This window comes from Lissotriton vulgaris, chromosome 1_1 (genome assembly GCF_964263255.1).
Source record: "Lissotriton vulgaris chromosome 1_1, aLisVul1.2, whole genome shotgun sequence".
NCBI classification, from domain to species: Eukaryota; Metazoa; Chordata; class Amphibia; order Caudata; family Salamandridae; genus Lissotriton; species Lissotriton vulgaris.
In genome coordinates, this window is record NC_141685.1 from 1120454583 (window position 1) to 1120477142 (window position 22560).

Genomic DNA, 22560 nt, shown 5'->3' on the forward strand with positions numbered 1-22560 from the left:
ACAAAGGGTTTCCTGTCAGGGGCGGTGCTAGCACCGTCCCAGACATGGTTTTGTGTATCCTGGGTAGGCAGGGCTTTTCAGGAAGGTGACTGCTGAGTGGCACCCCGGTGCTCACTACGCATAGGCTGGTCAGAACCAGTTCCAGGGGCACACCAGCCCCTGGCCTGGGGAAAGTCCGGCATGGCAGAGGGGTGTAACCACCCCCCTCCTAGTCCCACCCATAGGCAGGACATAGTCACCGGGTCAGCCCCCTTTTTTAGTATAAAGATGGGAGCGGGCCCCCTGTTCAAATTAGATCATCTTTGGAATCAAGACTCGACTTTCTGCGAAAGGACATCAAGATTTCTTCTTCAAGATTCTCCCTTGTGGCTAAGGAGTAGTCACCCTGCATCCGCAGGCACCATCCTAAGAACACTGCGGTCTGCTGCAAGTCCTTCTTCACGAATCCGACGACCCAGCTCGACGAGACCCGGCTTCCCTGGCACCTCTGACCTCTACTCACCTCTACAGCAAAGCTGAGAACTGTGAGTGCGACGAGACCTCGAGGGACCGACGATCGCCAAGACTGCACGACTTCTTTGCAACAAGCCCACCGTGTGCTCCACTGGTGAGTGCTTTGGGGTCCGAGAAGCCCCAACCCTGAGCAGCTCCAGCACCGAAGATCAGCCCTCCAGCATCTCCACGATCTGCGTGGGGCCCTTCTGCTTTTGCGTGCTCACCGCGCTGTGTGGCTTGTGGCCTTCTTCACGACGCCCGACGACATCACTGCTGCTGGTCTGGTTGCTCCAGACTGGCCCTTGCTTCCTTCTTCAAGAGAGGCACCCCGGACCCTCCTGGTCCACTCCAGACGCCATTTTGAGTCCACCGCGTGGGCTTGAATTTGCCAAGGCTTTGTTGCCCAATCCTGGGTCCAGCGACGCCGACAGCTTCATCCATCGTGGGACAGCTCGCTCCTCCATCCTGGTCGCCGACAACGCCTCCTGGTCCGTGAGATCTGCGAGCACAGCGTCACCCACTCACCTAGTCGAGTTGGCTACCATCCGGTGCCCTCCTGGTGCCCACTGACTACTGGCTAGTAGTCTCGAACTTGGTCCCCTCTGCTTTCAGGTGTCATCTTCCTTCGATCCAGGCTTGGATCCATCGAACTTTCTTCACTGGTCGCCTGCCAGCAACTTCTTTCTTCCAGGCTCCTGGTCCGTCTACGAGGATTCCCGACGTCTTTTGAGACCTATGCAGCTGCAGCCCCTGGGCTAGGTAACTTCGGCATTTCGGTGCCCCAGCATAGCCTCACTATCCAAGGGTCAGAATCCACTTTCGTTTTCCTCCTACCAGGTCGGGTTCGCCCGAGAACACTAACTTTGTCATTACTAGCTACCATAGACTTTGTCCCGCATCACGCGTGAGAGTGCACACTCTGCACCCGAGTCCCCTAGGCCTCCTATAAGTAATCTGAAGGTTCTATAGTCAAGTCCTAGCGATTCCTAAGCCTATTAGTACTGTACTTACCTGCTAGTAATTTCGCATTCCACTTTCAGAGTATATGGTTTTCCGTGCCCCTCGGGCATTTGTATATACTGTGCTAACTTAAGTATTGTCGTAAGAGTTTTGGTTTGTGCTTAGTACCCTGTCCTCATAAAGAGTACAGGGCTGTTGTGATTCTTAATAAATATCTTGTTTATTTTCATAACACTTGTGTGGTGTCCTTTCACTTGGTATTCAAGGGGTATATGTGTGGTAAACAGCTGGCTTAACACGCCCTCTCGAGTCTTTAGCCTTAGACTGCTCGTATCCACGCTACTAGGATAGCTGGTCTATAAGGTTGACTTACAACCAATCATCAATAAGGGTTGCTGGACTGATACATATTGTTCACTAGAATAGTGAGCACTGCATATCAGGCCACCTTCTCACAGGCTGTACTATGACTAGGTCCCTCCTATGGGTGGGACCAGGAAGGGGGGTGGTTTCACCCCCTATCCTTTGTCCGGTTTCGCGCCAAAGCTGGGGCTGGAGTGCCTCAGCAACTGGTTTGAACCGGTGTATGCACAGGGCACCTTGTGTGCCCCAGGCATGTCTCATTCCTTTCAGGCCTGTCCTACCTAATACACAAAATCCTGTCTGGGGTGGTGCTAGCACCTCCCAAGGCAGGAAACCCTTTGTCCAAGCCTCCCTCGCTGGAAGGACTCCCAGCAGCAGGAGGTCAGACTTGTGTCTGTGGTGGCAGCATCCATTTTGTGATGCTGAGGCTCGAATTAACTTTAAACGGGGTTCACAGTTACGTACATGTCGTGTCCCTCTAGAAGGGTGGAATGCTACCCCCGTTGCCAGAACTGGGGAGGGGGTAGTATTCCAATTCGTATGACACCTTACTCAACATGTTTTGATAATGTCAAACCAGAGTTAGCATTTAACCGCGATGTTCATAATGCACTTAAGAGTATATGGTATGACGCCATCAGGAAACAGCTAAAGGACATGGTTCCGAAAGCTGCAGACAGGCTCAGCTCATGCTAGAAGCACCATCTCACACATAACCAAGCACTCTGCCTCCAGGATTGATAAGGCCTGCCATAGGAGTGACTTATAGGTTACTGTGTGTCCTTGTATGTGTTAGATATAGAGATACTATATCTAAAGCAAAGGGTGATTACACCACCTTGCCCCAGCTGAGTGATCAGCCAGTTGTGTCAAATAGTAAGGCCAGGCCAGGGATGGCACAATACGTGCTGCAGCCCCTGGTAGGTCTTGGATGCACCTATGCCCTGGGTACCAATTGGTAAGGCGCCTAAAGTGCCTTGGCATGAATTTAGACAGACAACAGCAGGCTGTGGGTCTGATTGGCAGGCCCACAGCCACATTAAGTCATAAGCCAGTGAAGCAAAAAGCAAAAATTTGGGTTGACCATAGGATAGCAGACCCTACTCTCCTACACATGCGCACTGTAGTCCAGGGGAGGAGTCACCTATCTCGTGATAATTTGAAGACTCTTCCAGGACAACAAAGTGCAATCACCTGGACCCAACACTAGGCGGCGATCTATGCACAGATATGAATGTCGGCAGCCCTACATGCCAAGAACAGATGCATACTGGTAAGTAGCATATTCGATATACTAGACACTTGAGATATATTGAATATATTTGAATCCACTACTGACACACACCAGCTAGACCTACTAGTCACTTTAAATGTGGAATCACTTCATACGACTATACCACAGACAGCCAAACTGTAGGTAATACACACCAGCCCTCCATATGGAGGAGTGGACTTCCCCTACGCCCATTAACTTTATCGTGGAATGCGCATGCATGGCCCTCGCGTAAAATGTCTTAATATGGGACACAACTATACCAATACACCCAAGGCACTTCCATGGGAAGTACCTTTGCCCCAAGTCTAGCATGTCTCTGTCACATTTTAAAGAACAATTCATTCTCGGTCCAGAGAACCCATACAAACCTAATATCCTTCCATGGTGACTCGATATAGAAGAGATACTCCTCTTTTGGAAAGGGGACCTGGCTTCATGCAAGACATTTTTGCTCCTGGGTGTCAGCACCGTAAACCCCTACCTGAAATTTTCAAAAACAATCACTGAGAAGGAACTACCGTTCCTGGATCTTGACAAGCTAGTAGTAAACTCATATAGAAACCTACAGACAGGAATAGCATTCTAATTTACAATAGCCACCACCCAAAATCCCTGCAGGCAATCTACCATATGGACAGTTTCTGCGCCTGCGACGCAATTGCACCAAACTAAAAGATTTTGATACACAGGCACAAAAGTTGGCTGTAGATTTGGAATCAAGACAATACCCTAGTCAATGTGTAAAAACTGCACGAAAATGAGCTAGGAATTGTAACAGAGACACTACTAGACACATGCACTGGACAACAAGATGAAACTAACCTCTGTCACTACTTACACTCCAGTCAAATAAGATAAGAAAAATTAAGAAACACTGGAAAATCTTACAAACTGGGCATTTATCCTTCCCACCACCTATGGTTGCATTAAACAAACTGCTAATCTGAAGGACATGCTAATACACACACGCCCACGGGACCATATGGGGTCAGACCAGAGATTACTATGGAATCTACCCCCAGTAAAAGCACATTTCCCAAGTTGTTCATGTATCGCCTGTACTTTCATATAAAGCTTGAGTGGAGTTAGCTTTGAAGACTAATTGGATGTGGACACAAGAGTAACACACCAATTGCAACACAAAGAACTGTGTCTACTTGATCACTTGGCCCTGTGGTAAACAATACATAGGGATTGCCACTCGCCCTTTAAAATGGAGACTAAACGGACATCGCAGAACAGCATGTTGCAAGAAATCCAATACAAAAATTAGCACTTTTCCTCACTGAGGGACACACTGCAGAGGATATAAGATGGACAGTGCTAGAAGCATACGTAAACATGAACTAGAATGCCCTTTTTAGAAGGGAGCGTTGGATATTCCGCCTTTCATTAAACATCATTGATCTCAATGATGAAATTCCTTGGCACGAAACATAAATTAGATCGCTGTTAGTGAGTGACACATGTATGTCTACATTACCATCCTCATTCACAGAATAAACAATGATTCAAATGCAGTCCTAGAAAAATCCACTCGCAATTGCACATGAGATTTTCAGGTCGAGCTATTTTTAGAACTTACTCGTCCTTGCTGGCGAGTAAACTTAAGCTGAAAGAAGGTGTTCTGTTCATTCAGAAACTGAATGAGCCATTAAGACGCCTTTAAATCTTGTATTCATCTTGACACATTTGCTGAGTGCTCAAGGACAGAGGTCAAATGTCAGTTTGACTTTTTACTAATTCTTGCCTATCTATTTTTCGAAATGATTTTTACTTTTCTTTCACTTTTTAGAGATAATGGTTTTTGTCAAAGGAGCTGTCAAGAATTGTTAAACAAAAGGATGTAAAATGTCAGTTTTTATCTCCAGCATTTAAACTGCCTGTAAATGAATAGTACAAGTATTTCAGAATATTACAGGAATTGGGACAGCATTTTTTTTGTAATTAAGAAGTGTGATGCAAATAGAGATTTAAATAGAAGCAAAGTAAATCAGAATACTTTACTTGGTGATATGCAAATGACAAGTATTTGCAGACACTTTATTTCCAAACTTTGTACACTAAATAGTTTGAAAACCACATGTCAGTGAAACATTCTGTGGCTATTTCATTGTGAAATCTGCTGATTGCAAATGAGTGTTCTGCTACTTTATGCTTTTATGTATTTATTAAAAGTGATAGTTTTTAAACATGATTTGAGAAATATTCCTTCCCCCACGCTAATGAAAATGCAGTTAATGAACTAAGAGGCAAGTCAGCAGTCATGTGTATCCTTTATGTGGCAAAATTTGTATTCTATATAGAGCTAATATTTCGTTTATTAAATCAAACAAAATAATTTTCTGTACAGCAGACATGCTGAACTCATGGATTTGAAGGTGCTCTCATTTGTGATAAAGAAGAAAACGGCATCTCAGTGAAGTAAAATACTTGCCCTGGATCACAATTTGAAACCAGTTCACTGGTCAAGAGCATTATAATTAGGTCGAGTAGATTTGTCACTAGATCCCTGCAGGTCTAGTAACATTTTTAGGATTTTTCGAGGCCTGAAAGGAAAGAAATTATTTGAATCACTATGGAAAAAACCATGTCATGTCATTAATATAGGAGTGTTTTTATGTCAATCCGACTATCAAAACTAAGATTGGATGGACTGACATGTTAGCTCACATTGACTTCACAGATTCGTGCCCCCTTGTTGAAATAGCCACCACGCTTACACATATATGGGAGAGACGATTCCTCTCCCAATTAGAAATAAAAAACAGACCCAAATGTCCGACCGAGTGTTTCCGCTCTAGTGGTTGAAACCGGGCTTCAACTGCACGAGACACACCTGCTTCCAATTAACGCTGATGGAAGGCAGGTTAATACTTGAGAACAACTGCGCACTGCACTTCCGAGATTGCCGATGTGAGTAGGTCCTCCAGTGTACTGATATACAGGTGTTCGTAAGTACGGCATTGCCACTCTTCTTTTGCTGAAGAGTGTCAGTGCATATTTAACTATTCGCTCACCAGATCATTAACACAGGTCAACTGACCCTGTATTTTGATATTTTATAGAACGCTAATAAGCATGTCACCAGACAAAATACTCAAGGTCCTGATTTATACCCTCAGTGGGTAAGTTTCCTCACTGACCAACAGTGTGTTGGAATTTCATGATATAGGTTTTATCTTCCATGTGGTGTTGGTGAATTGCACTTTATAATTCATGGGACACAGAGTGAGCATAAACATGTAAACATGTGACCATGCTTTGGTGTCTCAAATTCCAAAAAATCTTTTTAATAGTGAATTTGAAGGTCATAATTGTGGCTGTACTACAGGTCTTTTAAACAATTGATTTACTTATATTGATACATAGAGAAGTATAGGTGGCTGGGAGTAACACAAATAAGCTCATATATCAAAACCCCAGTTACTGTGTAGATTAGGTTTTTATGGTCCTGAAGAAAAGCTGATAGATCGTTCATATGACTAAATTAGGTTTGAAATATGTCGACCTTCAACTACCTTAGATAATCATTTTTAGTAGGTTGCACCACATATTTTACCATAGGCTGTAGGACTCGATCATTAAAATATTTCTGTAGAGTAACCCCTGTCCTATTTTTATCCCACTCTCACATATTTACTTAAAATACACCAATCTACTATTTTACCCACACTTCACCAGACAGCTTATAAAAAGATCTCTGGTAAAGATCCCCCATTGAGGGTGCTTGTCGGGCATTGCAGCGCCAGCCCGACGTGAAGCAAAAGCCCAATGATGAAGCATGACACCTATCTAGGTGTGTGAGGGCATTTGTTCCTTCAGAGTAATTCCCTGCAGACTCAGTGGAACTTACCTCACCTAAGCAAATCTAGGAACTGCATACCCCGGTGATCATGATTAGCTAATCTGAGTTTGTATACTGGACATTTATGCGCTATAAGTCCGTCCCTCTTGAGACATACAGACTTATTTGCAGCACATGAAAAAGCTAAATGTTAAAGCTTTGCATCCTGGTATGATCAGCCGAAATCAGTGTGGTATGCACTGTTGATAAGTGGGTACAGGACATTTGCTTATAAGTTTTCTCTGATACATTACTTCAGACTGGCAATTAAATTCAAAACTTCAAAAACAACAAATCTAGTAATCCCACCTCATGGAGATGCCTCACCAAGATATCGTCACCTTACTATGACATAAGGATCTACTCACATTACAAAGAGGGAACACGTATTTCCCAGACTACAGATGAGAGCCTAACTCCTGAAATCATTGAATTTACACACTTACAGTTGCCACAGGTATGCATGGCTATTATCAAGAAAGCAAGAATACCTCCCATTTTAAAATGTAATTAGGCAAAATAGCATAGGTGTTTTGACAAAACAAAACCATTTGGATTCATTTACCAGTAAAAAGGTAATTATACATAATGTAACACATTTGTTAACAGTTGAACTCCGTTATGCCTCTATAAGAGTTCACCTTTCCTACATTGCAACACATACTAAAGGACTTAATAAAAAATAGATCTGTACCATGCCAGTCATAAGATTTATGAAGGGGACTAAGAGGCTATATCCTCTATATGGTGTTCCTGCACCTCCATTTACCTTTAATCAGGTGTTTGCAGGATTGATGAAACCACTGTTTGAGCCTATGCACAAGGCAAGCCTAAAACATTTTACATTAAAGATCAGCATTTAAAATTATAATTACAAGAAATGTTAGCTAATTGCAGGCTTTAACAGTGGTCAAACTATACCAAATTGGCCACAAGGGCTAAGGGGTCACGAGAAAAAACTCTTCATAGCAAAGGTACACTTCTGCATCCGTCATTCAATACAGTTACCTTCATACTTTACAAATTGTACAAATACTGCAAAAAGAGCATTGCTTACAATGAATGTAAGCAGAGTAGTAATTTATTATCTTTAGGAGACACAGAACTTTAGGAAACATCTTTTTTTTAAGCACATGCTCTGCAGGGGATGGAAGTCATTAAAAATGCAGGTGCATAATTGATTGTGCAGACAATTGTTATGCTCTGGCAAACACAAAATTTGACAGAGGCTACATTAGTCTTCCTGGGGCAGGTAATTTCGAGACAGTTGTAATGCAGCCATATGGTCAACCAAGCACACTTTCACTAAACGTTGTGTAGACATTCAAGTAAAAAAAAAAAAGGAAACCTAGTCGGTCAAATAATTGTAAAATACTTATTTTGGAAGATTTCCTTAGTAAATACTCCTCCACTGGGAGAAAATACCCCTATAAAATCTATGCACAGCGTATAAATCTAGATGAGATTTCACGTTTCGTAATATATACCTGTTACTTAGCTACAAGTATGGTTTTGCAGCTGAACGCTCTTCCAGATTCACATTCTGTCCTTCAACCTTCATGGTCATGGCAGAAACTAAAAAAAAAACTCTATGATGGAAACCACAGTGAGTTATAGGACTACATCTATGTCAATGCCCTGTAAGTTTAAAAATACAACAAAAACTATTCTACCTCTAGATGGTGGGATTATGCACACTTGGTGAGTCTAGTTGATCTTTAAGCTGCAAACCATACATACATGCATGTAACTAATATCTTTCTCACCTTGGAGATGTCTGGTATGTGCTCCGGAGTTGAGGGGAAAACAGAGGGCAACAGCATTTTCATGAGGGTGGCTACTGTCGCCTTTACTCTGGCCATGCAAGACTGACAGTGGTGATAATGTATTTTATAATCTGTATCATAGGCTATTTTACATGCACCCCAGTTGGGGATGAGAAGCTGCTTCTTGCCTCCCATATATAAAGTCTGTTCAGTCTCTCATAACAACTCTTGATCATTTATGGTTGTAATTTATTTGTGTGCATACATTCTGGTGAGCGCTTAATTTCAGGTGGACCCCACATGCATGAGCTGTACAAGATTGCAGCATTTGTACAAGGCTGACATTGTCCTTTTGGATATGCAGTTAGTAAGCATCTCCTAACCCCCTCTACAAAACTAGGTACATCTAATGGTTTGAGGCAAGCCAGTAATGTCTTTTATAGTCCATTCTTTGGCTGGCTTGTCCTTGAGGAACCTTGTGATCATCTACAATACTTTTGCTTGAATGGTGGGCATTTCTTTGCTTGCTTGCTGTTCTCTTTACACTGTTGAGGTTTGCAGCAGTGTGAGTTTGTGGCATTTCACAAATGTTCCATTATCCACAAACAGTTTGAAAGACCAAAATATAAATGAATGATCTTTGTACTGTGATCCTTGAACCCATTGACTAAACCAAAGAATTTCAGTGCTTACGACCACGCCGGAGTTCCCCCATAGTACCCACTCCTCGACCCGCAAAAACACCGTAGGGCACATAGTGATGAAAAATGTATTTCCCTATGCTGAACTTGCAGCGTCGTAACTGGCCTAAATTTTGGGTTTCATTGTAGATCACTTTTTAATTTGTAGAATAGTTTACTTAAACTTTATAAAGTCCTTTCCTTTTATGAAGTTAAGAATTGTTACCTTATATGTTATTTTGTTTCTGGGCTTATAGTTCCATGACACCTCCTGGGATGAATCTTGACTGGCTCAACAGTACTACTGTCAGAAAGCCAAGTGGAGGAGTGTGGCTCACTGATTAGAGCGGCAGACCCTGATGCAGAGGTCTGGCCCGGGACCAGGGTTCAATTCCCGACGCGGCAGGGTCCTGAGCCCAAAAATGTCCACGGACTCGATAATTCTCGCCTCGGTGCCTATTCTAATCATGGGGTCCCACGCTGCAACTCTGGGCAATAGCTTGCTTAATCTCCACTACGGCGGCCCACCCGCTGCGGGATGCCTGGCTTTCACCTTGGGGATGCCCAGTAGGGGTTATCTCTCAGGGAAAAGCCAGGACGGGTTCCCAAGGCAAGCGCCTTGATGCCTTCGGGTGATACGTGCGCTATATAAGTCGCAATACATTTACAATACACAAGTGCTAAAATGGAGTATGTACATGGTCTTTCAATGTGAGTGTATCAGTATTGTAACCCAACAGTCTCATTCTTTAACTTGTGACTGTGTTGAGACCCTAAGAAACGGCCCTACACTTTTGTGTGTATATTGAAGACATCGGCTGCAGTCCTGGCTAAGGGTGTCACTGAGTGATCAGAAAGATCCCAGTTGTGCTGCTGCGTTTTAAGATGATTGCAGAGTCTGACGTGTGCTTGATATACCGATCAGTGTGAGAAGTGATCTCTGAGCAATATGTGATGTATGCTTTATTTAAGTTGTGCTTCTTGCTCAGTTGCTTGTAGATGTGGCAGTCAAAGTACTTTTCTGCTGATCCCAGTCCAGTCATTAAATGATTAATGTAAATTGTTTTTTTCTATTTTCTTTTTACTTAGTTGCCTGGGGTTGAGAACTGTCAGGATTACTTGTTCCGCTATGGACGGCATCCCTTGATGGAACTACCACTCATGATAAATCCTACTGGCTGTGCAAGATCTGAGCCTAAAATCCTAACGCACTATAAACGGTGAGCATCATAGATGATGGTGGATGGTGAAAAGGGGCTGGTATGGAAAAATTAAGATCAGGCAGAGAGGGCAAAAAAGAGAATAAGATTAGTGCCTCGTTATAGGACTGATGGGGGCATAAAAGCATGTGGTGCAGTAAGTTGTGTTCCCTCTAGAAACTTTGAGTGCTTGAGGGTTGGTCAGCTTGTAGCAGTCATGGGGTTGCTCTCTCTTTTTGTCATGGCCTGGTCGATTCTCCTTGATATTACCAAATGGAGGAAGATCTCCTTCTGTGGGATAGTAAAACTTAATCCTTATAAATGCATATGGTTTTAATGTAGAAAAAAATTAAACGCGAAACAATGGTTGTGGAAACCATTACACTTAAAGTATTCTTGGTAGAGTACTGGGTCCCTGCTGTCCAGGTTCCCAGTACCAGTCTTCTTTTTCTAAAACTGTTCCACAATTGCCCCTTCAGGCCCCTGTAAGTTACTAGTAAATGGTACCTGGGGACCTAGGTCATTGGGACTGAAGAGGGTCTCCTAAGGACCCCTCACCTAGGCCATGTAGACTTCTGCAGCATGCATGGCCTGATGCAGACAAAACGGCAAAGTCAACATGGCACACTGTCTGTGTGCCATGCCAACTAGCACTGCCTAAGGTATAGGTAAGTCACCCCTCTAGCAGGCCTTCCAGTCCTAAGGTAAGGTGCACTACACCACATTAGTGGGCATATCTGCTTGAGTAGAGATTCCCTTACATTATTTAAGTCCATTCTTTGATATTGTAAGTGCCAGGGAAGCCATAGAGAGTACATTGACTGGTTATCGTTAACTCGAATTCCCCGGCACCATGATGGTTTCTCTGAACCCAGGAGTGTTTGGTACCAAACTACTCCTTTCAATAAGCCCACACTGATGCCAATGTGGGATTTATTTAACCCTGTACTCAGGTGGCACCTCAGAGGTATCCCCTCAACCTACCAACCCTGGTGTGGTCACAGACTGGCTGTAGGCAGCCTGCAACCACCAGACATGGTATGGACCCATGGATCGAGAACCCCTGCTCGCTGTGACCAGAAACAATGCACATCCTGGGCGAAGGTGTCGCATCTCTTGTCCCAGTATGGCAGAGTGCTCGAGAGGGAAGCTTCAAAGGCCTGCCCTGCTGCCTTTGTAATGCGACCCCCTCACACTCTGCTGCTACCAGCAGATTGCAGCCTCCGTTTTACACCCTCACTTTGGGTAGGAAAACCTTAAAAGAACAGGTGGTGTGCCCACCTCGGCCAATTCCACCCCTATGGTGGGAGAGGCAAGGTGTGTAAGAAAGTGCCCTCTTTATGCATGGTTGCCCCCATTGTCTGCTAAACTGTTGATTTACTTTAACTGAGTGTGCCCTAGGTTCCTGCCAACCAGGTACCCAGGACCTATGTAATTTCTCTAAATTGTACTGTTGCAAAACCAAATTTGCAACTCTATGGCCACATGTACGTCCCTTGTAAAAGGTAACACAGGTACCAAGGGCACTGTGACCAGGGAAGGCCTCTAAAGACTGCAACATTTATTCTCCCTCCCTTAGAGGCCCCTGTACTTTTACAAACACACACAGCCATTGCATGCTTTCTGTTTTGGTGCAGAACAAAGTGAAGTCAACATGGCACACATCCCTGTGTGCCATGCCTACAACACAGTGCACTGGCATAGGTATGCCACCCCTCTAGCTGGGTGCACTATACTTGTGGTGATGATACAGGTGCTTGAGCCCTCTACCCCTAAAGTGTTTAAACCAATTCTTAGACATTGTAAGTGCAGTAATGCCATTAAGAGTATATGGTGCTGGGCGGTTGTCATTACTAAACTCCACAGCACCATAATGGCTTTACTGAAAACTGGGAAGTTTGGTATTAAACTTCTCAGCACATTAAGCCCACACTGATGGTAGTGTGGGATTTAATGTCTTAGAGACAGCCCCTGAAAAACGAGGCAAGTCTAGTGTCCTGGCTGAGTGGCTGCTCACCAGCTGCCACCACCAGACATGTTTCTGGACCCCTGATTTGAGAGCCTGCTGCTCTCTGGGGTCAATGCACATCCTGGGACGAGGGGCCAAGCCTCCTCCCCCAGGATGGACAGGGTCCACGAAGGGGAAGCTTCGAAGACCCATTGGTCCGGACATGTACCTTCCTGTAACGCCCCTAAATTTAGGGGCAGCCCTGAACCTTGCCTCTCCAGACAAGGAGAGAAGAAGGACCGAAGAAGCTGTGCTTAACTAAGAAGAGAACACCCACTGACTTGGCCCCAGGCCTACTAGCCTGTCCCCACCTTGAACCTGCTCCAGTGAAATCCCGGTGTGTTGTGCAGCCAGCAGCCCCAATAACCCGGAGGACCTGCCCTGCCTTCCATAAAGAAGACTGTCTCCTGTGAGCATCGGATTTGTTCACCCACAGACTCTGGGTCTTGCAAAATCCATGAATCTGCATCACTCTGCACCTGACTCCCACTACCCGCGTTCGAGTGGCCCAACACCACGAGGAAGTCTCCCCGGCGATCCTGACCCGAGATCCGGTGAACTCTGACCTGCCTTGAATCTCCAATCGACGCCTGCTGCCCTTTACTGGAAGATCCCCTCAACCGAAGCTGGTAAGCAAAACCCAATGCCTAAAGACAGCCCTGCAACTGACAGCCCATAGTCTTAGGTGGTCCAACGAATGTTCTCCCGGCATCCCAATTTACCTCTCATACCAGTGGTCACCTCCAGAAGATCTTCGTCCCAAGCCTGCTGTCTTTGTTGCAACCAGACAATACCCATAGAAATAAACAGGGCACCCGACGCCAAACCAGTACCCTGCACCTGGCCGCCCATGTGCCGTTGTGGGTGCACCTTGTGTGCTAAATCGAATCCCCCTTTGCCCTGAGCCTTACACCTGGATCTTTGCTCCCACAACTGTGTGGCCAGCTTGTGAGCAAACCACCAACCGGAGGCTCCTTATCCCCCATTGGATAACATTGGGCCTCAGTACTCTGCACACGGCCGCCCTAATGCTGCTGAGGGTGGTTTGAGAGTGCATCCTCGACCCTTGGGGAATCCTGGTTCTAACACTAGAAACCTAACTCCCACAACCAAGTAATTACCTGTAAACCAATAACTCCATTTTCTCCCATACGTTTGCATTGACTGCTTTTCTTTGAGAGTGCATCCTCAACCCTGGTTCTAACCCCAGAAAACCAACTCCCAAATTTAAGTACTTACATTCTGATAGATACATCTGCCTTGTGGATTCCTCACCTTGTGAATATCCCCCTTGCGTCAGCAACATTCGGAAATTCTTTTTGTAGCTTTGCGTGGACTTGAACGTCATAGAGGCACGGCATCGCTCGCGACTCCGCTGACGTCACCGACGCCCATAATAGGCCCACGCCAGCGTGATGACATCAGTTCCCTTTTTTCTGCGTCATCGACGCTAACGGTTTCGGGAAACACAGTAGCTATACTGGTGATTTTGTTTTGTTTTTCTGTGTTTCCTGCTTCTTTGTTTCTTGACGATGTCGAAGAAGACCGGTTTCAAGCCCTGCAGAGAGTGCGGGAAAATGATGTCCATCACGGATCCACACGAGGACTGTATTTGGTGCTTAAGCTCCGATCACGACGTGGATGGATGTTCATCTTGTCGTAAGATGAATCCGAAGGCCCTGCTGGAGAGGGAAACCAAACTACTTGTGGCAAAACTAAAGGCCGACAAGGGTAAGAAGACTTCAAGATCCCGCTCGAGGAGGATGAAGTCGAAATCGAGGTCGAAGTCAAGGTCCCGATCTCGAGAGGGTTCGGCCTCGAAGTCCTCTTCAGATCATGCTTCTAGATCAAGGAAGAAGCACAGCAAGAGGAGGCATGCGTCTCGACGTCACTCGGGTGAGAAGTAGAGGTCGACCAGGAGGGTTCGTTCGAAGGTGGTCCCGCCGCAGGAGACTCCGGATCAGGAAGGTGAGGATTCGCCTTCGAGGTCGCAGGTACCTTCTCCGGCTCCGAAGTCCAATCCATCTCCGGCGCGGTCTCCGGCTCGAGAGGAGGAAGAAGTAGTCCCTGTGGAAGATGATCAATCTGCGCATATGGTTGAGCCGGATTCGATCCCACCTCGAGGTCAGCCTGAGGGTGTTCAACCACCTTTTCCAGAGTCAGGCCAAGACCCTTCAGCATTCTTGAACGCTATGTATGGTGTATTTACAAGGGCCTGGTACCCGTCTGGTGCACCTTCGGGTCCCATGGGTCCTCTGGCATTCAATTTGGGTGTTCCACATTCTTATGCCCCGGCTCCGTTTATGCCAGCACCAACGACGCTGTGGCAGTTCCCGGCTCCACCGGGTTCGTCACCGGCTCGTCCGAAGTCGACGACTCCGATGCCGGCGTCTCCCACTCCAAGTAGACATTGGGAGCATACAACTGGGCTATCTAATTCGGTACCGACTTCGGTTCCGGCTCCGACGGAGTCGTTTGTGGATCTGGTGCCGAGGCGTGTAAAGGAGAGGTCCAGGAGGGAGGCACAACGCCTCTTGGAGGAACAAAGTTATGCCGACTCTCGCCCTGACTTAGAGGAAGGTGAGCTGGGTGAAGATTGTTTTGAAGAGCTGGCTGATGCCAGTGGCCTGGATTTTTCCCCGGAGTGGGAATTGCCCTCAGGGCATGATGCGCCATCAAAGGAAGTCCAGCCATACCATGTGGTGATGAGAAAGGCTGCAGGACTTTTAAATTTAACATTACCAACGGTTGAATTTAAGTCACACCTTATGACAGAAGTACTTCACTCACCGAGTTCGGCTGTGGAGCAGTTACTTCCATTTAATGAGGCATTAACTGAGCCCATTATGGAGGTGTGGAAAAAGCCACTGTTCGAGGCATGTGGGCTGCTGAATTCATATCTGTGCATAGATCGCCGCCTAGTGTTGGGTCCGGATGATCACACATTGTTGTCCTGGCAGAGTCTTTGAATTATCACGAGATAGGTGGCTCCTCCCCTGGACTACAGTGCGCAAGGGCATCGACTCCATCCCCAGATTGTTTTTTTCCGCCATTGGGTTCGGATGCATATTGGTTCACTCAAGTTCGGAATTGATATAAAACTTTCTTTTGGCCAAAAGGCCTTTAGTTTATTGTCGGTATTGCCTTGCGATCGGTGCCCAGTTCTGTTTCAGCTCAGTTCCCGAGCCAGACATCCAGAGGAGCCGCGTGGCTCTTCGGCACTGAAAGCCCGGTCGACGCCAGAGGCCTTATCGACAAACCATCATGGAACGGAGCCCGTTCAAAAGATGTCCTGTGTGCAACTCGAAATATCCTCACATCGAGGTCCACCCGGTGTGCAACAAGTGCCTGTCGCCGGATCACGATGAAGCCAGCTGTATGGCTTGTTCCCGTTTCAGATCCAAGGAGACGATTCGACTTCGACGCGCAGCGCGCAAGGAAGCCCAGAAGACAGCACCTGACCCGGTGAACATCTTCGATGCCAAGGATGATGAGGAAGCAGAGCGGGAGGTTGGAGAGCACCTGTCTAATCCCGCATCGGAGGTCGACTCCAGCTACGACGCGGATGTTGAGATGCTCGATGCCGAAGACTTCGTCGACGAGGTAGGAGACGACGATGGGGCCTTTGGGGCCATGGAAGATAGCTCAAGCGAGGAGCTAGGCCCACAAACTGATACTGGGGCCAAAACACTTCAGAAGGCTCAGGTCGAGGGATCGCCACATGGCCTTACCCAAGATCTTCCAATGGGTTCTACAGCCCCGCCTTCGGGCCCGGCTTCGGACATTTCTAAAGAGCCACAAGTTGCCAAATCGAAACCGAAAGAGAAAGCTTCGGTGTCTACGCAACCCAAAGCACTAGAGGCGAAATCGAAACCGAAAATGCGTATTGCTTTGGTCGGCTCGAAGTCCTCTGAACTATCGGCACCGACTAAGCATAAAGGTGTTATCGACCCGAAGAGGCTGTTAAAGGGCGTCGAGCCAAAGACTGGCACACTGAAAGCACCGGTCAAGGACGTCGACCCGAAGAAATCGGCGCCGAAGACCGTTGACACTGACAAAGGACTCGGAGCTCAGAAGGTTCTCGAGCCTACGCGTCAACCGGACAAGGGTAAAAGTGGTGCGGCCCTCAAGTCCACGCCTGGCGGTGGCTCGAAGGATTGTCAAGTCAACTCAGCATCTGCTTCCTTCTCGAAGCAGGTAGCGGACTCGCTGAAGCGCATCAAGGAGAAGGCTTCGGCTATCGGACCGAAAGATACTCAGCCTCCAAAGACTGCCGGTAAACCTCAAGAGGCGTCGGCGCCCATCCACTTCACGCTGCCGCCGAAAGTGGTACCGGAGGCCTTCGTCCCTAAGATGGCAGTCGATGCGCCCAGGAAGGTGTCAACAGAGCCCACAACTGTGGTACCGGCCACAAAGCATCGACAACCCTCGCTTGAAGAGCAACAGGAACAATTCATCGATGCCGACACAGGCAGACTTTCGATTTATAAACGAAAGATCGCCCTGGAACAGCCCATGGAGTCTTATAGAATCCCATTGAAAAAGAAGAACGATTCGACTACAACACCAGTTCTTGAAGAACCTATATCTCCACGTGGCCAAAATGTCTCGCCCACTTATTCGGATGTGGAAACAGGAGAAGGTGGCGATGAGGAGTACAGCTATCCTGTGGACACTGATCCAGAAGATCATTATGAACCCTGGCCAGATGCTGCTGACCCAGGGGATCCACACACTGCCCCAGACACTCATGTGTATGCTGTAAAGACATCGCCTACTGAGGATTCAGCGGCGTTTAATGCACTTATTGAAAGGGCAGCCAAAAATCATGATGTCCAGCTCCATGCTGACCCTATTGAAGTGGATTTTTTGTTTGATACCTTTTCCACCTCAGAGAGGACTGTCAAGACTCTGCCTATGCTGAAGGGTGTCTTAAAACATGCTGGGGAGATATTCAAGGAGCCTACAAGGGCCAGGGTGATTAACCCCAGAACTGAAAAAAAGTACAAACCGGCACCTGGGGACCCTACCTACATTAAAGGGCAGTTGCTGTTGGACTCTCTGGTTGTTTCTAATGCCCAGAAGAGGGCTAACTCACAAACAACGGGTGATGCTCCTCCCCCTGATAAAGAAACTAAGGTGCTAGAGGCATCGGGGAAAAGGGTGGCAGCTCAGGCGGCCAATATCTGGCGCATTTCAAACACTCAGGCACTCTTAGCCAGGTATGACAGGGCCCATTACGACACACTGGAGACCCTGTTACAACACCTGCCAGATGAATATAAGGAGGCAGCAGAGATGCTCATACAGGAAGGGAAGCTCATATCAAATGCTTCTATCAAATGTGCACTGGACGCAGCAGACACCGCGGCCAGAGCAGTTAACACAAGTGTCATGTTGAGGCGACATGCCTGGCTCAGAATCTCCGGGTCCAAGCCAGAGATACAGACCACCATTCTAAATCAGCCAGTAAACCCTGATCATTTATTTGGCCCAGAGGTGGACACCACCTTGGAGAAAATCAAGAAGGACACTGAGACTGCAAAGTCTATGGGGGCTCTCCAGTCGCAGCAGTTCAGGGGTGGTTCTTTTCGTCGCTCAAGCAATAGAGGTGTTTCCAGAGGCCAGCTGTCCCAGCAAACGCAGTACAATAAAGGTAGAGCGCAAACCACGTACACCAAACAAACTAGAGGTGGCTATCGTGGAAACAGCGCCAAGGGCAGAGGTCGTGGAAACAACAGCTCCAGATCCTCCGCCACTAACAAACAGTGACTCCTTGTCACTGCCCCCCGACCATACAACACCGGTCGGCGGGAGACTCCCAACAGTTCCTGCCGGTCTGGAAGTCCATCACCACAGACAGGTGGGTCACAAAGCTTATCCAGTACGGTTATTGTCTGGAGTTAACATCCACTTCACCCAACATACCCCCAAGACACCGGCCTATGTCCACAGAGCATTTGCACTTATTGCAGCAAGAGGTACTCGTCATGCTGCAAAAAGGTGCAATCGAGCTCGTGCCTGTGGAAGAAAGAGGCACAGGAGTGTACTCACTGTACCTCTTGATCCCAAAAAAGGACGGGTCCCTCAGACCCATACTGGACCTCAGAACCCTCAATCAGTACATTCTATCAGAACACTTTCACATGCTAACATTGCAGCAGGTTCTACCGTTGCTCAGTCAAGGAGATTTCCTCGCAACATTAGATCTGAAGGATGCATACTTTCATATTCCGCTACACCCGTCACACAGAAAATACCTCAGATTCACCATTCAAAATCAGCATTACCAATTCAAGGTCCTCCCTTTCGGAGTGACAACGGCACCCAGGGTGTTCACGAAGTGCCTGGCGACAGTGGCTGCACACCTACGGAGACGGAACATTCACGTCTACCCTTATCTGGACAACTGGCTTATCCAGGTAAAGTCGGCCCAGCAGTGTGCCGCCCACATGTCCCACACCATTCACCTTCTTCACGATCTGGGATTCTCACTGAATTACCCAAAGTCCCACCTTCAACCCGCCTACATACGGCAGTATCTGGGCGCAACAATCGACACTCTGGCAGCCAAAGCACAGCCAAATTCAGTGAGGATCAGCAGCATTCAATCGCTGATACAAAAATTCAGACCTCAACACTCGCTTCAGGCACGAGTGTTCATGCAGTTGATGGGCATGATGGCCTCCTGCATCTTCATAGTCCCGCACGCGAGACTACATATGCGTCCGCTTCAGGAGTGCTTAGCACGTCAGTGGAATCATGCTCACGGACAGTTGAAAGACCTAGTGTTGGTAACCGGTCGTGCATACAACTCTCTGCATTGGTGGAATCCACAAAACCTTTGCAAGGGACAACCGTTCCAGGAGCCTGTGCCACAGATCATTCTGACGACGGACGCATCTCTCCAGGGTTGGGGAGCTCATGTACTCCACTACACTGTGCAGGGACTATGGAAAACGCAGCAAAAGAAGATGCACATCAACCTTCTAGAGCTGATGGCTATCTTCATGGCGATGAAGGCATTCAAGGTACATCTGTGCAACAAGGTTGTGTTGATCCGGACGGACAACATTACAGCCATGTACTACATTCAGAAGCAGGGAGGAACACACTCTCCACAGTTGTCTCATCTGGCTCAGAGCATGTGGAAGTGGGCCATTCAGAGGAACATCTTCCTTATGGCAGAACACCTCCCGGGCAAGGACAATCAGATGGCGGACCTGCTCAGCAGGTACAGCCACCAAATGCACGAGTGGGAGATACATCCATCAGTACTCCACCCGTACTTCCAGCGGTGGGGTCATCCAGAGATAGACCTGTTCGCCACAAAGGAAAACGCCAAATGCCGAAGCTTTGCCGCCAGGTTCCCACACCCACAGGCGCAAGGCAATGTGATATGGATGAACTGGTCAGGCATATTTGCGTACGCTTTTCCCCCAGCACCTCTAATACCGCTGGTGGCACGCAAACTGAAGCAACTCTCGATGACGCTCATCCTGGTTGCTCCGACGTGGGCACGCCAACACCACGTTTCTAGAACTCTCCGTGGTACCGCATCAAAGGCTGCACCTCACACCAAGGCTTTTGACGCAGAGCCATGGCGACATTCAGCACCCAGATCCACAACAGCTCAACCTGGCGATCTGGCTCCTGAGGTTTTAGGATTTGGCTACCTCAATTTGCCTCCAGACTGTATGGATATCATAAGGGGGGCAAGAAAGCCCACCACCAGAGCATGCTATGCGGCGAAATGGAAGCGGTTTGTCATTTATTGTGCAGACCACAATATCAACCCGCTAGACGCTTCCACTCACAACATCATTTGTTATCTGTTACATCTATACAAATGCAATCTGGCATATGCTTCCATTCGCATACATTTGTCCGCAATAGCAGCTTATCAACAAAACAGGCAGCATCTCTCACTTTTCAGAGTGCCGGCCATTAAAGCTTTTTTGGAGGGACTCAAACGAGTCATTCCTCCCCGGACCCCGCCAGCTCCTGAATGGAACCTAAATGTGGTCCTCACCAGACTGATGGGTCCACCTTTTGAGCCTCTACATTCCTGCGAGATTCAGTTCTTGACGTGGAAAGTGGCTTTCCTGATAGCAATCACTTCACTGCGACGCGTTCTTGAACTCCAGGCACTAACTATCCAAGAGCCATTCATACAAATTCACTCCAATAGGGTGGTGCTTCGCACTAACCCTAAGGTGGTTTCACAGTTCCATATCAATCAAACTATAGAACTGCCTGTGTTCTTCCAAAATCCTGAGACAGTGGCGGAGAGAATGCTCCACACACTAGACGTCAAAAGAGCCTTAATGCACTACATTGATAGGACCAAAGATTTTCGGAAAACAAAACAACTATTTGTTGCCTTTTTGCCACAACACAAAGGCAACCCCATTTCTAAAGCAGGTATAGCCAGGTGGATCGTTAAGTGCATTCAAATTTGCTATGAAAAAGCCAAGCACACTTTAACGATCCCCCCAAGAGCGCATTCAACACGCAAGTTAGGGGCATCCATGGCTTTCCTAGGTAACATTCCTCTAGAGGATATATGTAGAGCAGCCACATGGTCCACCATACATACATTTACCAAACACTACTGCATGGATGTACACTCCAAACAGCAAGGTGCTGTAGGACAGGCTGTTCTCAGGACTCTTTTTCAGACTGCTGCAGCTGGCACGGGCAACCACCGCTAAGGGGGAGACTGCTATGTATTCTATGCACAGATATGAATTCAGCAGCCCACATGCCTCGAACCGAATATGCTACTTACCAGTATGCATCTGTTCTTGGCATGTAGGGCTGCTGACATTCATATCGCCCGCCCTCCTCCCCGGCGTCTGTAGCGGCTGCAGCAATCCTAATTACTCTTAGCATGGTCATCACTCACGGTGTTACACTCCATCTTTGCCGCAATGGCTAAAAACAATCTGGGGATGGAGTCGATGCCCATGCGCACTGTAGTCCAGGGGAGGAGCCAGCTATCTCGTGATACTTCGAAGACTCTTCCAGGACAACAATGTGCGATCATCCGGACCCAACACTAGGCGGCGATCTATGCACAGATATGAATGTCAGCAGCCTTACATGCCAAGAACAGATGCATACTGGTAAGTAACATATTCGTTCTGCTCCTGCTGTATCCAAGAGTGTGGCTAGAAGGTATAGCGTAGCTCCAGAAGACCCTGCATTCTTGACATCTCACCCTTCTCCAGAGAGCCTGGTGATTCAGGCTGCGTGCTCTAAGAAATCAATGAGTGCATTTCCCCAAGTTCCTGGGGACAAGGAGGCCAAAAAGCAAGATCAGGTGGCCAAGAAAACTTTCTCGTCTGCAAGTATGGCTTTGAAGTCTACAAATGCCACTTGTCTCATGGGGAGGTATGTGCATGCACTTATGGACTCAATGCGTGCTTTGGCTCCTAAGATCCCTGAGGAAAACAGGAGTGATTTCGAGGAGGTGTTGTCTGACACCCAAGCAGCGGAACGCCAGGTAATTCAAAGCGGTCTTGACACAGCTGATTCTGTGGCTCGGGTTATGGGTACTGCAGTTGCCACGCGAAGATCGGCTTGGCTAAAGTCCTCGGACTTTTCTACTGACGTTCAGGCAGCGCTTTTGGATCTGCCATTTGACGGAGAAGGACTCTTTGGCAAGAAGGCAGATACAGCCCTGGGGAGGTTTAAAGCCAGCAGAGATACTGCCAGGTCTTTGGGTCTCCAAATTAGCGGTGTATCGACCAGAAAGTTCAGAGGATTTGGACGCTCTTCCTTTCGGAACTTTAGACAAGGTCAGCAGCAGCAACAACAGCAGCAGCAGCAGAACACCTTGTACAGGTCATACAGGGGGAAGCAAAGGGGTCGTATTCGAGGGCGTCAAGCCTCTTCCTCCTCCTCCAACGCCCTAGATCCGCCATTCAGGATCATGTGGGTCCTGTGGGGGGTCGGCTTACC

At 47.3% G+C, this 22560-nt stretch overlaps 1 protein-coding gene across 4 annotated transcripts in view; it reads left to right on the forward strand.

The window, feature by feature from the left end:
• KMT2D (lysine methyltransferase 2D) overlaps positions 1 to 22560 on the forward strand; it is a 1692256-nt gene that overhangs the window by 1565584 nt on the left and 104112 nt on the right. For all 4 annotated transcript variants that reach the window (XM_086963706.1, XM_086963708.1, XM_086963710.1 and 1 more), the window contains one exon: positions 10477 to 10607. In XM_086963706.1, the coding sequence (XP_086819832.1) occupies positions 10477 to 10607 (131 nt within the window). The remainder of the gene's footprint in view (positions 1 to 10476; positions 10608 to 22560) is intronic.